Here is a 13,374-nt window from a genome sequence, read left to right on the forward strand (position 1 = left end):
AGGACAAATTATTGTGTGATGAGCATGGCCATTTGTTCTATGTCTGGGTGTAATTTATCTATATTATGTTTATATTTAGAACTAAATAAGTATAGTTTTCAGTTGTCTAGAACTCATCATACAAGCTTTGCTTAGTTTGAGACTAGATGGCGTTGTGTGAAATTGTGTAATATTGCATTATTACCTAAAAATATTGTTTTTTTTAGATGAATATCTATTCTCGAAACTCACTTTTGAAATACAAGTGAAAGAGCCACTGATTAATGAAAACGACACAAAATCGAAAACTCGACGCAAATAGCGTACGACAACATAATTGTACAGAGGCAGTATCCTTATATCAGTAATTACATTTAATAGGCCCATTCATTCGCTACCACAAGCAACTGAACCATTTTGTTCACTGCACATTTTACCACAAGCCATAGAACAAGACAAACGTATGCATATATATCAAACAATTTCTAACTGTATGTAGATTAGTTAAAGTCGAATTTTAATTGTACAGAAATGTGGTTGAAGTTTTTCTTCTTGTGGTGTGTGATGGCCAATGTGTATTGTTGGGATATTTTCAAGTTTTCTCCGTTGCCTCGCTTTGACCATGAGTGGTGGGGTCCAGTGCATTTGAAGTATCAGAATGATACAAGGATAAGGCCGTTTCAAATGCATTTTGATGAAGGAGTAAGTTTTTTTTTTGTGTTTTGAAGTGTCTCGTTTTTTATTTATGTTATTTATCAGGTAAACGTGACGTAAGAGCCCATGCATTAAAAAAACAACTTCATATATAACGTGTTAAATAAATTTAAATATTCAGGATATCCGTCAAGCCTACCTCAAAATTAAATCCGAAAATTGGTCTCACCATAAATATAAATATGAACAACTTTTTTTTAAGTTTAATTCTTGGATATAATCATATGCTATTTGAAGTACTTGAACGTTGTTTGAGTTGTTAGTAATGGTTAGAAGCAGTAGATATTTTTAAAATTACCTTAGTCTCTCTTAACACTTGGTAAGAATACTACATAGATAGTATCTATGAAAGACCTTATCCGAACCCTGAGGGACATCAGCGTCCCGCCCGACATGCTAACAAATTATTAAAAAAAAGAACAGGTTTCCAAATAACGCAAAACATGAACAGGTTTTAAACAATAACGAAAATATATTTCCTTAACACAGCATTACCCTGAATTTTGTGATAATTTCCAAGGCTAACAAAACTCAATTTTAAGTCGCCTAATTTTTATTGATATTATTTAAATGGATAAATGTATCTGGGACAATTATTATGTTTTTTACCAATTAATAATCAGACTTTCTTAATCATTTAACGCTGTACTACAACCCCTTAATAGATCTGGCAGGTTTTAATAAATATGTACTACTTGTATATGCAAATAAGTTAAGAAAATAAATGATAAATATAATTAAATTGTACATTTAGTTACAAAGTAATCATCATTGTTTATAATTTTTTTAATGACCTAACATTAGAGTAACCTTGTCAGTCATTTCACCTCTGTCTTGATGCACGTGTTACAAAAAATATAATGTACTTAACATATTTTTATGTATGTAAGACATACAGTCACTGAACGCCTCATAAACGGTCGGATAGTACGTTCAGATTAACGCATTAGTTATTGAAAAAAAATGTATATAAGTTCCGTCGTAAATAGCATAAATAGATTGAATATTTTGCACGTAAAGCAAAAATATATCACCAGGTCATCATACTTATGAAGAATATGTGCACGATGTGTTGCAGGTTGGAATAACGCATACGAAAAAAATTGCGCTCTAAAAAACGAATTTTCTAGTTCAGTCACTTAACCCTAGATCACTAACCATTCGTCAAAATTACGACGCTCACTTCACGCATTCAATGTTTCAATAAGTTCCCGCCCCTTCCCGCTGCTGCCGTTCTTTTTACCTTCCTAATTCGCATCGCCAGTGTCCCGCAATCATTCATTGCGAATGATTTTTTTATAGATTTGGAGATATTGCGAAACCGTCGTAAAAATTACGAAAGGTTAGTGGCAGCGTAGTGCTTTTTTTCACGTCATATTTCTTTTTTCTGTTGATAATTTTAATCTATTATTATAGATATATCATTATTTACGTATTTTATGAACTATATTGTAGTATTTTATCATTTACACTTATCGGTGTCAATATATTGATCTTATTATGAGAACTGATACTGTAGATCAGAATATGTGCTCGGTTATGAGTGTACCAGTCGTAAGACCAACTAATGGCCATTATTCTCGTTTTCTGATAGTCTTAACTTGTCTATTGTAAATAGTTAAGTTATCCACGTGTCTAATGCGATCAGAAATGGGAAAACCCTTAAAAAAAAGAAGATCTTTTGCATTAGAAATGGCAGACGAACCATTGAAGCCTGGTTGCATAAAAGATCAGATCAAACCGTAACTTTACCCCGTAATTAGAAGCAAATTATAGCGGATATCGTAACGATTGATACTGATACAAAGCCAGGTCTTAGTCTGGAGCCTAAATAAAAAAAAACTTATAGCTACTTCCCTGCAAAAAACGCCGCATGACCATCAACTTCTGTAACAGCTGCAAAAAAGCGATTTGTAGGGAACATTTTGTTTCAATGTGTAACGATTGTACTAATTAATATATTCTAATTACAGTTCATGTTATTTGATTGAAAGAGAGCTAAAAATGGTCAATAAGGTCATTTTATGTTAATAATAAAGTTCGTTCTTATAAATATTTCTCTTTTAATTTGTCGTAAAATTTACGAATGGTTAGTGACTACGTTACTCTAAATTAAGGTTAGTGAGCTAGGGTTAAATACGACTAGCTGTTGCCCGCGACTCCGTCCGCGTGGTTAGAAGATGGTTAGAAGAAGTTAAGATTTAAACCTACCCTATTTTTTTCACGTTTTCCATTGTATCTTCGTTCCTATTAGTCGCAGCGTGATAGCCTATAACGTTCCTCGATAAATAGTCTATTCAACAAAAAAATATTTTTTCAATTTGGACCAGTAGTTCCTGAGATTAGCGCGTTCAAACAAACAAACTCTTCAGCTTTATATATTAGTATAGAAGTATAGATTTGAAGTATTACAAAATCCTTTCGCCATACAAAAAAAAAACCTAATTACGGGCCAAAAAGGAACAGAATTCCTAAGCACGGAAACCAATTAAAAGTAATAAACGAATAACATTCTATTTACAGATGATTCAAGACCTAAGATATCGTCTGAAGAACCACCGTCCGTTCACACCACCGCTAGAAGGGGTCGGCTTTGAGTACGGCTTCAACACAGCCTACCTCGACGGCTGGGTCGACTACTGGTCAGACCACTACCCGTTTCAAAAGCAAGAGGATTATTTAAACCAGTTTCCGCAATACAAGACAAATATACAAGGACTAGACATACATTTCCTTTGGGTTAGACCTGAGGTACGATCAATGCTGTTGTAACCTAGTGGTAAGACTGTAGGGCACAAAAATCAAAGGTTTTTAGTTTGATCTGACGACTGCACTGGATAGCCAAGTGGTAGAGGTGCTAAGCACGACGTGTCGCATGTTCGATCCCCGCGTAGGACAAGCGTTTCTGTGATCCTTGAATGATTGGGTGTCTTGAGCTTGGGTGTCTTTGTTGACTTGAATTTTTGTGAAACTATAATTAGAATCCTTAATACGGGAGTCATTCTAAGGCACGCAGTGAGTTTTCGAATATTTTATGGTTTGGAAATAAAGATCACAGGTTCTGTTTTCGGAAGGTAAAATTGTGAGTCATGTGCCTGATCTTTCTCCTGTGCAGTCAGATTGCCGTCCTATCGGGCTTTAAGGGAACAGAGAGTGCAACTGTGTCAGCGAACATGCTTGTACACTATAATATGACCCACGTAGCTGACTGGGCGGGGACAGGGCGGAACACTCACTGACAATACAATAAATTTCAAATGATTGTGTTGGCATAATAATTAGGAGAATATGAATAGTATTCATTTATCGGCCATTGCAAATACTGACTGGTGTCTGGCGACGGACGTTACTATAAGTTCAAAGTTCTTTTCTCATTGATAGTACTTACCCAACATCTATTCTTTCAGATTTGACGCCATTAATTTGCTTTATAACCGCTGTCGTCCTGTTAAACACTCAATAGATAAATAATCGTCCAGAAAGACACTCTGGTCTCACAAATGCAAATCACAATGATATAAATTCTCGATTTTATATTTAAACTAAACAATAGAAATACTTATCGCATGTAAAGTTATAATCTGTTGGATTAGTCAGACTTTACATTTTGTTCCTCTTTTATAAGGGTTCCTTATATAAATGGTGAAAACGAAACCCGAAACGACTTTGTTGTCTGTCTGACTGTAGGTCCGTCAGTTACTAAGGCTGTATCTCAAGAACTGTTATAGCTAGTTAGATGAAACTTTCACCCATAATGTATTTTTGTTACTGCCATAAAAACAAATGACAATCTGACTCGCACCTTACTTACGGTTTTTTATCATTGTTTTTTCATATAAATATGTCCTAAAGATGACGATTTAACTTTAATTACAAAATAAAAATATTATTACATTATTTATTTACATTGTTTAATAGTTGCATGATATTAATATAATGAATTAGGCACAAGGTTTCCTTTTATATATATAACTAGCTGTTCAACAACTGAACAAACAAACAAACAAACAAACTCTTCAGCTTTATATATTAGTTAATTAAAGTTAATTAGTTAATAATACAAACAAAAATAACGTTTATTTTAATAAATATACCTAATAATAAATTGTTCAAATCTTTGAATGAACTAGATAGATACCTAAGCAAAATTGTTGTTTTAAAATTGAAGTAGCCTCGTGCATAAATCGCATGGTTTAGTCCTGTTTTGATTTTCATTATAATTTAATTCGGTTCTCGATTCAGTCCTGAAATAGCAGTGAACTAACCAAGATACACTAGTGATGTGATTGTTATCGAAGTTGTTAGCTGTCGATGGAGCGCAGTGTCAACTAGTGCAACTTTTAAAATACGTTCCGGGGTAACGAATCGATCTTAATTCGATTGAAATCTCTCGGGAGTAAGGGTTTCTTTTTGCCCTAATTAACAAAGCTCTCTTTTTCTTTCATCGTTTTCAGATCTTTGCCATTTCCTTCAAACTGAAAAAAAACAATTATTTTCAACGTCACCTTCACGAGATCATGGAATAGTCACTTTTTCTCCTATCCTGTTCTAGCAAAGACTTATCTTTCTTCCATCGTTCTCATGATTGTACCGTTTCCTTCCAATTTGAAATAAAACATTCAACTCCTTGACTCTCCCTTCACAGTCAATACAATTGATAAATTTAAGTAATATTTAATTATGCTAACACAGATTACAAATTACCTTAACACAAAATTAGAGAAAAACATTAGGTATTATAACAACATAAGACTATAATCAAAGTCACATTTTAATTATCAATTAACATTCAATAAAATTTATTATACTTTCAGGTACCTCATCATATTGAAGTGGTCCCACTTCTACTACTGCACGGCTGGCCAGGGTCGGTCCGAGAGTTCTACGAGACGATCCCACTCCTGACCAAAGTGTCGGAGTATAGGGACTTTGCCGTCGAGGTTATAGCTCCCAGCTTGCCTGGATTTGGATTTTCTGATGTAAGTATTATTATTTTATCCAGTTTGAAGAGAAGACAGTTATCAATGTTATTTATTTGACTGCGAGGATAGCCTAGTGGTTGAGGTCACCACGCCAAACCCATTGTGCACATCGTGTCGTGGGCTCGATACCCGAGATGACAAGCGTTTGCATGATCCGCAATTGTTTGAGCTGCATCTGCACGTGATTTGTATGTATGCCACACCCCCTGCAACACAAGGATAAAATTCCTTATTGCGGGAGTCGTTCTTTAAACTAAAAAAAATACTTTGAATACCAAAAAAAAAGAGAATCATCATGTATTTTAAGTTTGCAAAAAAAAATAGTCAGTTACCAATAAACAGTTTGAATTAAATAGGTTTATTTTAAAAACAGAAAAAATGAGTCAAAATCTCTTGAAAATATTCAGCTATTACAAATATAACTACTTAAATAGATGTTCCTGTAATTAAACCTTGCCTTATACGTGTTCGGTAAACATGTTGCTAAACGTTTATAACTACACGATGTATAATGTATTACTAAGTTGTTTTCGTAAGAACCTCCTTGCGGAATTTCGCGTGCCAAAAACAATACTGACGAAATCGGTATCATAGTCTTTAAATTACTATGCAACAATTAATTTATACAATTTGTTTTCTATTTATGTTAAAAATGAATACATTATTCAAAAGTAATAGGGATGATGACTGGATATAAAAAGAAAAAATCTCATTAGTCCCTCAGTTAGATAATTGAAAAGTATTAGACACTTTTTTTTTCCTTTTTCAGAAAAACTAGAATTGACAAAGATTAACTGCTTTAAAGTTTAGGAGAGGGGGCTTGTGACGTAACGATATGGTAAAATTTATACTCAATCGTGACGTCACGCGTAAGTTTCATTCACTGTAATTTGGTCAATTTATGTTTGCGGGACGAATTAAAAAATACGTATCCATTATTATACAAAAAACTACAAGAAGGACACTGCAAAAAAAAATGTCATTATCCCTATTATGGCCATTTCTAAAAAGAATCTATTCATACATTGATTTTTTCGAACCAACTCCCGCACCAAAGTATTGAATCCTTATATCGCTTAGGGCTTCATAAACAATAAAGTAACATTCACAAAACCACAATCAGCATTAGCATTGAGGTTCTCACAAACGCTTGTCCTACACGGGGATCGAACCCGCGACATGTCGCGCACAGTAGGTTTGGAGCGGCGACCTCAACCACTCGGCTATCCCTGTAGTGAAATATTATGTCAACAGTGTCGTAGAATTATTGATACGTATAGTTATGCACATTGCCTATACTGTAATTTGAGAAGTAATCAAAATTATACAACCAAGTACCTACCTACTTATTCTATGTTATAATGATTTCACGACATATTTCCGCGAACTTTCTATTTGAAATTGAGACGACAATTACGATGAACTAGGAAAACAGAGTGAGGCAACCTATGAGTAATTGTGACAAAGATTATAATGTGCTGGGTATATTGTGGTAGTGGGATAGTGGTTGCGGGTTCAAATCAAGCAGTATGATATTTTTGTAGTTTTATAGTACAGTTTTTTTGTTATTTTGTGCAAACGTCATAAATAGAACACAACTAGCTATTGCCCGCGACTTCGTCCCCGTGGGTAGAAAATATAAGTTATGATTTATACCCGCCCTGTTTTTTTTCATATTTTCCATTATATCTTCGCTCCTATTAGTCGCAGCGTGATGGTTTATAGCCTTAAGCCTTCCTCGATGAATGGTCTATTCAACACAAAAAGAATTTTTCAATTTGGACCAGTAGTTCCTGAGATTAGCGCGTTCAAAGAAAGAAACAAACAAACAAACTCTTCAGCTTTATATATTAGTATAGAGTATAGATTAGTTACGCTTCAGTGTCTGTCTGTGACTCTGTGTATACATCTTACCCGCTATAACAATGAATGGAAATTGACTTCGAAGAAAGCATCGCCTTATCACCATAAATTTGATATAAGACCAATATTTCCATCCATAGCCTACATGTAGGAAACTTCTAGTATCGCCAGTCTGACTCGCACACCACTGGTTTATTTTAATTATATTCTTATATATTTTAATAAAATTTAAAATATTCTGGATCAAAATTTTTTATGGATTTCTTGGTGGTAAAATAGTACCCAAACGGACGGTTTTTGCGGACAGAAGAATATTGTTTTTATTTAATACAAAAAGATATTTGCGTTACCAGTTTAATTTCTTAATGAATGCACGTAATTTTGAAAATAAACGATGTTAAATGGCCAGTTGTGATTAGTTTACGAAAATTACAGGTTGCGTCATTATAACTCAGAAATAGGAGGCCTTACGGAAGTTATTTTCTACTGCAATCAAAACATAGTTATTTCCCATTTGAATCTGTGATAGCAATGCGGTACGTGGAAATATTCGAGGCCTGTTGTCCCGATAGGAACTACTATTATATGAATAAGTATCTATATAATATGCCACAACTTCCACACAACGCCATCTAGTCTTAAACAAAGCGAAGATTTGTCTAGTGCTCATAAGAGTACTAGACAACTGATAAACTAACTTGCATTTTTCTAAATACTAAGGATAAATTACACTAAGATAAAAAAAAAATATCGTGCTCATCACACAATGAACCCACGACCTCCATTATAACAGTCAAGGCTACTAACCACCAGACCAACAGACCAAAAGAGTCGTTGATTATGTCCACAGTATTGAGTTCATATAAAGACTATTTAAATTACTTTTTACCATAATAGCATACACTGGATAGGTTAAGAAGATACTTGGTAATCCGTATATACCCCGCGTCCGCAATTCCCCCACTTTCCTCCCCCTAACCTAGGTTAAAACAGATAATAAAAATGCTAGACATGTTTCAATATACTAGAACTAATTGTCTTACAAAACAGACAATTAGTGGTTATCTTGTACTTATTATATTCTTAATAGAGCGGGGAATTGTAGGAAACTGTAATGAGCCTACATTATCTAGGAAATTATAGCTTTGAAGCAGGTGATAATTATATAAAATATGTTGAGAAACTATACCGGACTAGAATTTTCCATATTATTATGCTTGCGTAGGTGCTCGGTTTTGTAAATGACAAATTTTGTAATGAACGTTATTAGGGCATGATTCAGTGGTTTTTCTTAGGTATGCGATATAAATGTAGTCTTGGTGGTGAAAGAAACCATTTACACATAACAGTAATGACACGATGGTTAAGTATCTTAGGTAGGTATTTGGATTGGACGGGATAAGGGACGCTTGCGAGTGGCCTATGGTCTGAGTGTCCACCACGTCTTGAAATACCTTTTGCATGGCATGGAGCAGCAATTCCCTTCCTCACCCAAACTAATATAACTTTGAGACGTGGCGGTATTCCCCCTGGATTGTGCTGCGAGAGACCGGGCTGGATCAAGCGCACTTTGGAACAAATAAAAGTATTGTATGATGCTATTCAACATAAGTATTTTAAATTAATTTCTTTCATTTCATTTCAATTTCAGGGGAAATATTTATCTCAAGGTTTAAGTTATCGGCTACACGTCTATCTGCTATACCAGGGTACTATACTAGAATCATACTTATACCTACATCTTGGTTATACGTCGTACGTATTTGCTGAATTTGCATGCAGTACCATTTGAAACAATCTTTTTTCGCAGGCTGCTATCAGACCGGGGCTAGGAGCTACAGAAATGGGAGTAGTCCTCAGGAACCTGATGCACAGACTTGGATTCAAGAAGTTCTACGTTCAAGGTGGAGATTGGGGAGGCTATATTGGACTCAGTATAGTTACCTTATATCCGAAGGTAAAGGAGGCTTTCCTCTGAGAATAAGGTGGAGTTCCTTTGAGAAAAAGGTTCAGTTAAAGTTAAAGTTGAAGTAAAAAGACCAAAGTCAACTTAGCGTATACCGATTTGGCCGATCCGGTAAGGGCATCGGGTCGTGCTTGTGAAGATTCTCGACAATATGAGCACCATTCTAATACTGAAGTGGATTATACACTGGTTGCCTAATGGGCTTCCAAACGGCGGTTCTTGATGCCGCGTCCGCGGAGGCGGTAACTGTTCTTTCAGTGGAGATTGTCCCTTATACTATCTTGACTATCATATTCGTTGTTGGTAAAAAATCGTTGCCACCTTCAAGCATATTTAAACAATCCTTGTTTACATTTCAGGAGGTACTCGGCTACCACTCCAATCTGCCCACCTCAATCTCCCCATCAGCTCTAGCTATCTGGGCGTTGGGCTCTATTTACCCCCCATTGGTGGTAGACCCCTACCTGGCAAAGAGAATGTACCCATTGCTAAACATAATCTACGGGCTGACCAGAGAAACGGGTTACTTCCACCTACAGGCAACGAAACCTGATACACTTGGTATGTATTAAACGTTCTTTTTTTTAAGTCTTAGTTTTAAGACTTAGTGTCTTTGTACCTAAAAGGTACAAAAGGAACCTTTTGAGTATTAGTGTTTGTCCGTCCGTGCACCATGAGGTGTGATAGCTATACAGTTGTCCTTCACACAGATGATGTATTGTTGTTGCCACTATAGTGGCTTTATAGTGCACTGCAGTAAAAAGCAAACTAGGTATTTGTATAGTCATGAATTAGATGGGATTTGATGATGATTCTTTTGAGGTTCTGCTTTGTTCAGTCTTTTTGGACCTATGATAGCCTCAGTGACCAATTATTTTACTACATATAAAGTATTCAGTTATTCCTTTGAAATTTAAATTCTACCTTTTTTTTCAGGAGTGGCCATGTCCGATTCTCCATCAGGCATGCTCGCCTACATACTCCAATTGTTCTCGTCAGCTACTCGCAGAAGGTTCTATAACAGAGCTGATGGGGGACTCGACGAAATATACACTAGGGACGAATTGATAGACAACCTCATGATTTACTGGATAACCAACACTTTCACTACCTCCAGTAGAATATACGCCGAGACTGCTAATTTGAGGAACATCAAAATGGGAGTTTTTGCGTAAGTATTCCATTTACTATAAATACTTAAAGCAGTATTCAAGAAGATAACGTCAAAGAAATTATATTCTCTAAACGTAGTTAGGACTTTGACAGTCGTTACAGGTAGTCAGAAGATTGAAAAGTCTGACGGCCAGTCTTACCAAGGAGTATCGTGTTGCCCAGGTAACTGGGTTGAGGAGGTCAGATAGGCAGTCGCTCCTTGTAAAACACTGGTACTTAGCTGAAACCGGTTTGACTGGTAGCCGACCCCAACATAGTTAGGAAAAGGCTAGGCCGATGGTGATGAAACGTAGTTAAGTGACGTTCTAAAATATGTATAGTTTTTAAATTCTACTTATAATGACTATGATAAGATGACACGCGCCAAATTTTTCCTTGCAACCTCCTTGCATGCGGCTGTCAAACTATTGGTAAGTATGTACAAGCCACGAAAAGAGCCTTTTAATATAACTTAAGTATTTTCTTAGTAATTATATCACACATACAGTTAGACAAAAATTGAAATCATCTCAGGCATTCTACAATATAATGTGAATCAATTCTGGACATTGATTATGTCCTTATTCTAAACTCATAGTGTTTTGGCCAGATTTATTTTTATCCTGGTAAATTCTCATGGAGGTTCTCCACCTCGAGAATTGAGAAGATGCATGATCTTACTGGCTAAATCCAACCGATTACCTTATTCCTGAGACCTTGGGAACGCGATAGAAACAACCGTCATAATGTATTTTGTTTTTCTGAAAACAACTAATAATAATATTTTTTATATTTTGATTTTCAGTATCCCAACACCAGTCCCCACATGGACAATCCACGCCAGTGACGAAATCCTTTACCAGTCGCCAACATTGCTGAAGATTAAATTCCCGAACCTTCTAAACTCCACTATTCTGAACACAGGCGGCCATTTTCTGGCTCTGGAACTGCCGCGAGTCTTTGCTGATGATGTCTTACACGCTATAGAAGCATTCAGAAGATACAGAAAGAAGAATAAGCTTGGTTATTAAAACTGCTGTTATTTTTTTGGTCGTTATTACGTATTATTCGGAATTATCGATGTTATTGAAACATGTCAAGGCCCCGATTCTGCTATTTTACAATGGCCGATGAATGAACGGCAATTGGATTAAATTTCAAATTATTCCTATTCTCTTAAGCATTGTGCCAATACAATAATTGGAAGTTTATTGTATTGACCATGAGTATGCCGTATTGTGTAGAGACATGCTTAAGAGAATACGAAAGCTGAAATTTTAACCCAAATTTCATCCATTCATCGGCCATTTGATTATAAATAGCAGAATTTGGGCCCAGGGTCACTCGCATGCAACAATTTGTATTACCCTATGTAATGTGAAAAAAATGTGATTGATAAACCGATGGTTTATTGTTATAGTTTGTAATGTTGTATCATATAGCTATATAGCTTGAAATGCTTGTTTTGCCTTTTTTGTTATAAGATGGCTTATGTTTTCGGTATATCTAGTCGAAAATGTGCTAATGAGGTGTGATGTCAGCTTATAACTATTTTTAGGTTAAAGGCTTCAAATAAATGTGTTATTTTGTTGTCAACTTTTTTTATTAAATACCAAACATAAACCACGCAGAGGCGAGTGATTGAGGACACCACGTCGAGCCAAATGAGCGCGACGTATCGCGGGTTGGAACCCCGTGTGCAACAAACATTTGTATAATCCCTGAAAGGTTGTCCTGAGTCTGGGTGTCTGTGTGCATGTGAAAAAGAGCTTTCAAAATACTCGATGAACCTAAAATGATTTGGTAAGCCCGCTGAAAATTTGAAGGCTTATGTAATGCACTCACCAATTGCCTATGAGTTTTGTTTGCTCATGTGCAGAGTTGTAGACATATTTTTTTTTGTTGTTCGAAATGTCAGTACTATAGAGTTCTACAACCATGAAATAAGTTGCAGAAAATAAATTTACAGATGCTGCAAACATCATACTTATGATGCTGAGGCAAATGATGATGATTCTACCTATTTTTTATCAGGTGTCACTAGACGAGCCTCAGAAATATCAAAGAAAGGTCTCTATGTCCGAATTTGTTAGAGACAAGGAATCAATAAAAGATTTAAGTTGTTTTGTTTGTGATTCCCGCTCTAAGGAATTTAACTCATCTACAATATACTTAGTCACCTTTGGCTATCATAAACCTTTTGAACCCAATTATAGAATGGACGATAAGGCGAATCGACTATAAACTAACTAACATAATTATTAACGAATGGAATAGAATACTATACATTTCTCTTTCGACCTAAAAATGGCCAAGAAGGAAAAATACTTTGGTCCTTGAATTGGACTATTAGTGCCATCTAGTGGTTGAGTAATGTAACGTACAGCGCCATCTATTATTATTAAAACAATTCCTACTTTCTGTATAAAATATATTCAGTCGACTTACACTAGATGGCAGTGTTAAACATATCGAAGAGTCGTTACAAAAAGGTGCAGCTGTACACAATTCAGTTCCAAAATTATTTATTTATTTTATATTACGTCAGAAATATTTTTTTTAATTGAAGTGAAAATAAAACACCACTCTTATTTAAAAACCAAACTAATATATCCTTTATTTAGGCTTATTTTCCAGCGTTACACAAAATGTACCGTATGTACTAGAAGTAGTTCATAATATTCGATTGACAAACTTACTACGATAGAGGAAAAATAA

At 35.4% G+C, this 13,374-nt stretch overlaps 1 protein-coding gene across 1 annotated transcript; it reads left to right on the plus strand.

Annotated features, from left to right (window-relative positions):
* Positions 1–237: 237 nt before the first annotated feature.
* On the plus strand, positions 238–11,738 carry LOC113501364 (juvenile hormone epoxide hydrolase-like). The gene is made up of 7 exons (XM_026882498.1): positions 238–681; positions 3,217–3,444; positions 5,508–5,672; positions 9,349–9,495; positions 9,864–10,065; positions 10,441–10,675; positions 11,462–11,738. The coding sequence occupies exons 1-7, from the start codon at positions 511–513 to the stop codon at positions 11,685–11,687; spliced, it is 1,374 nt and encodes a 457-aa protein (XP_026738299.1). The 5' UTR covers positions 238–510; the 3' UTR covers positions 11,688–11,738.
* The last annotated feature ends 1,636 nt before the right edge of the window (positions 11,739–13,374 follow it).

This window comes from Trichoplusia ni, chromosome 15, assembly GCF_003590095.1.
Source record: "Trichoplusia ni isolate ovarian cell line Hi5 chromosome 15, tn1, whole genome shotgun sequence".
Taxonomy (NCBI): domain Eukaryota; kingdom Metazoa; phylum Arthropoda; class Insecta; order Lepidoptera; family Noctuidae; genus Trichoplusia; species Trichoplusia ni.

Bases quoted from the DNA above. Each gene is read 5' to 3' on its own strand.
- LOC113501364 (XM_026882498.1), top strand. From the start codon at position 511: ATGTGGTTGAAGTTTTTCTTCTTGTGGTGTGTGATGGCCAATGTGTAT. The intron at 682-3,216 runs GTAAGTTTTTTT...TTCTATTTACAG, and splicing joins AAATGCATTTTGATGAAGGA to ATGATTCAAGACCTAAGATA. The intron at 10,066-10,440 runs GTATGTATTAAA...CTTTTTTTTCAG, and splicing joins AACGAAACCTGATACACTTG to GAGTGGCCATGTCCGATTCT.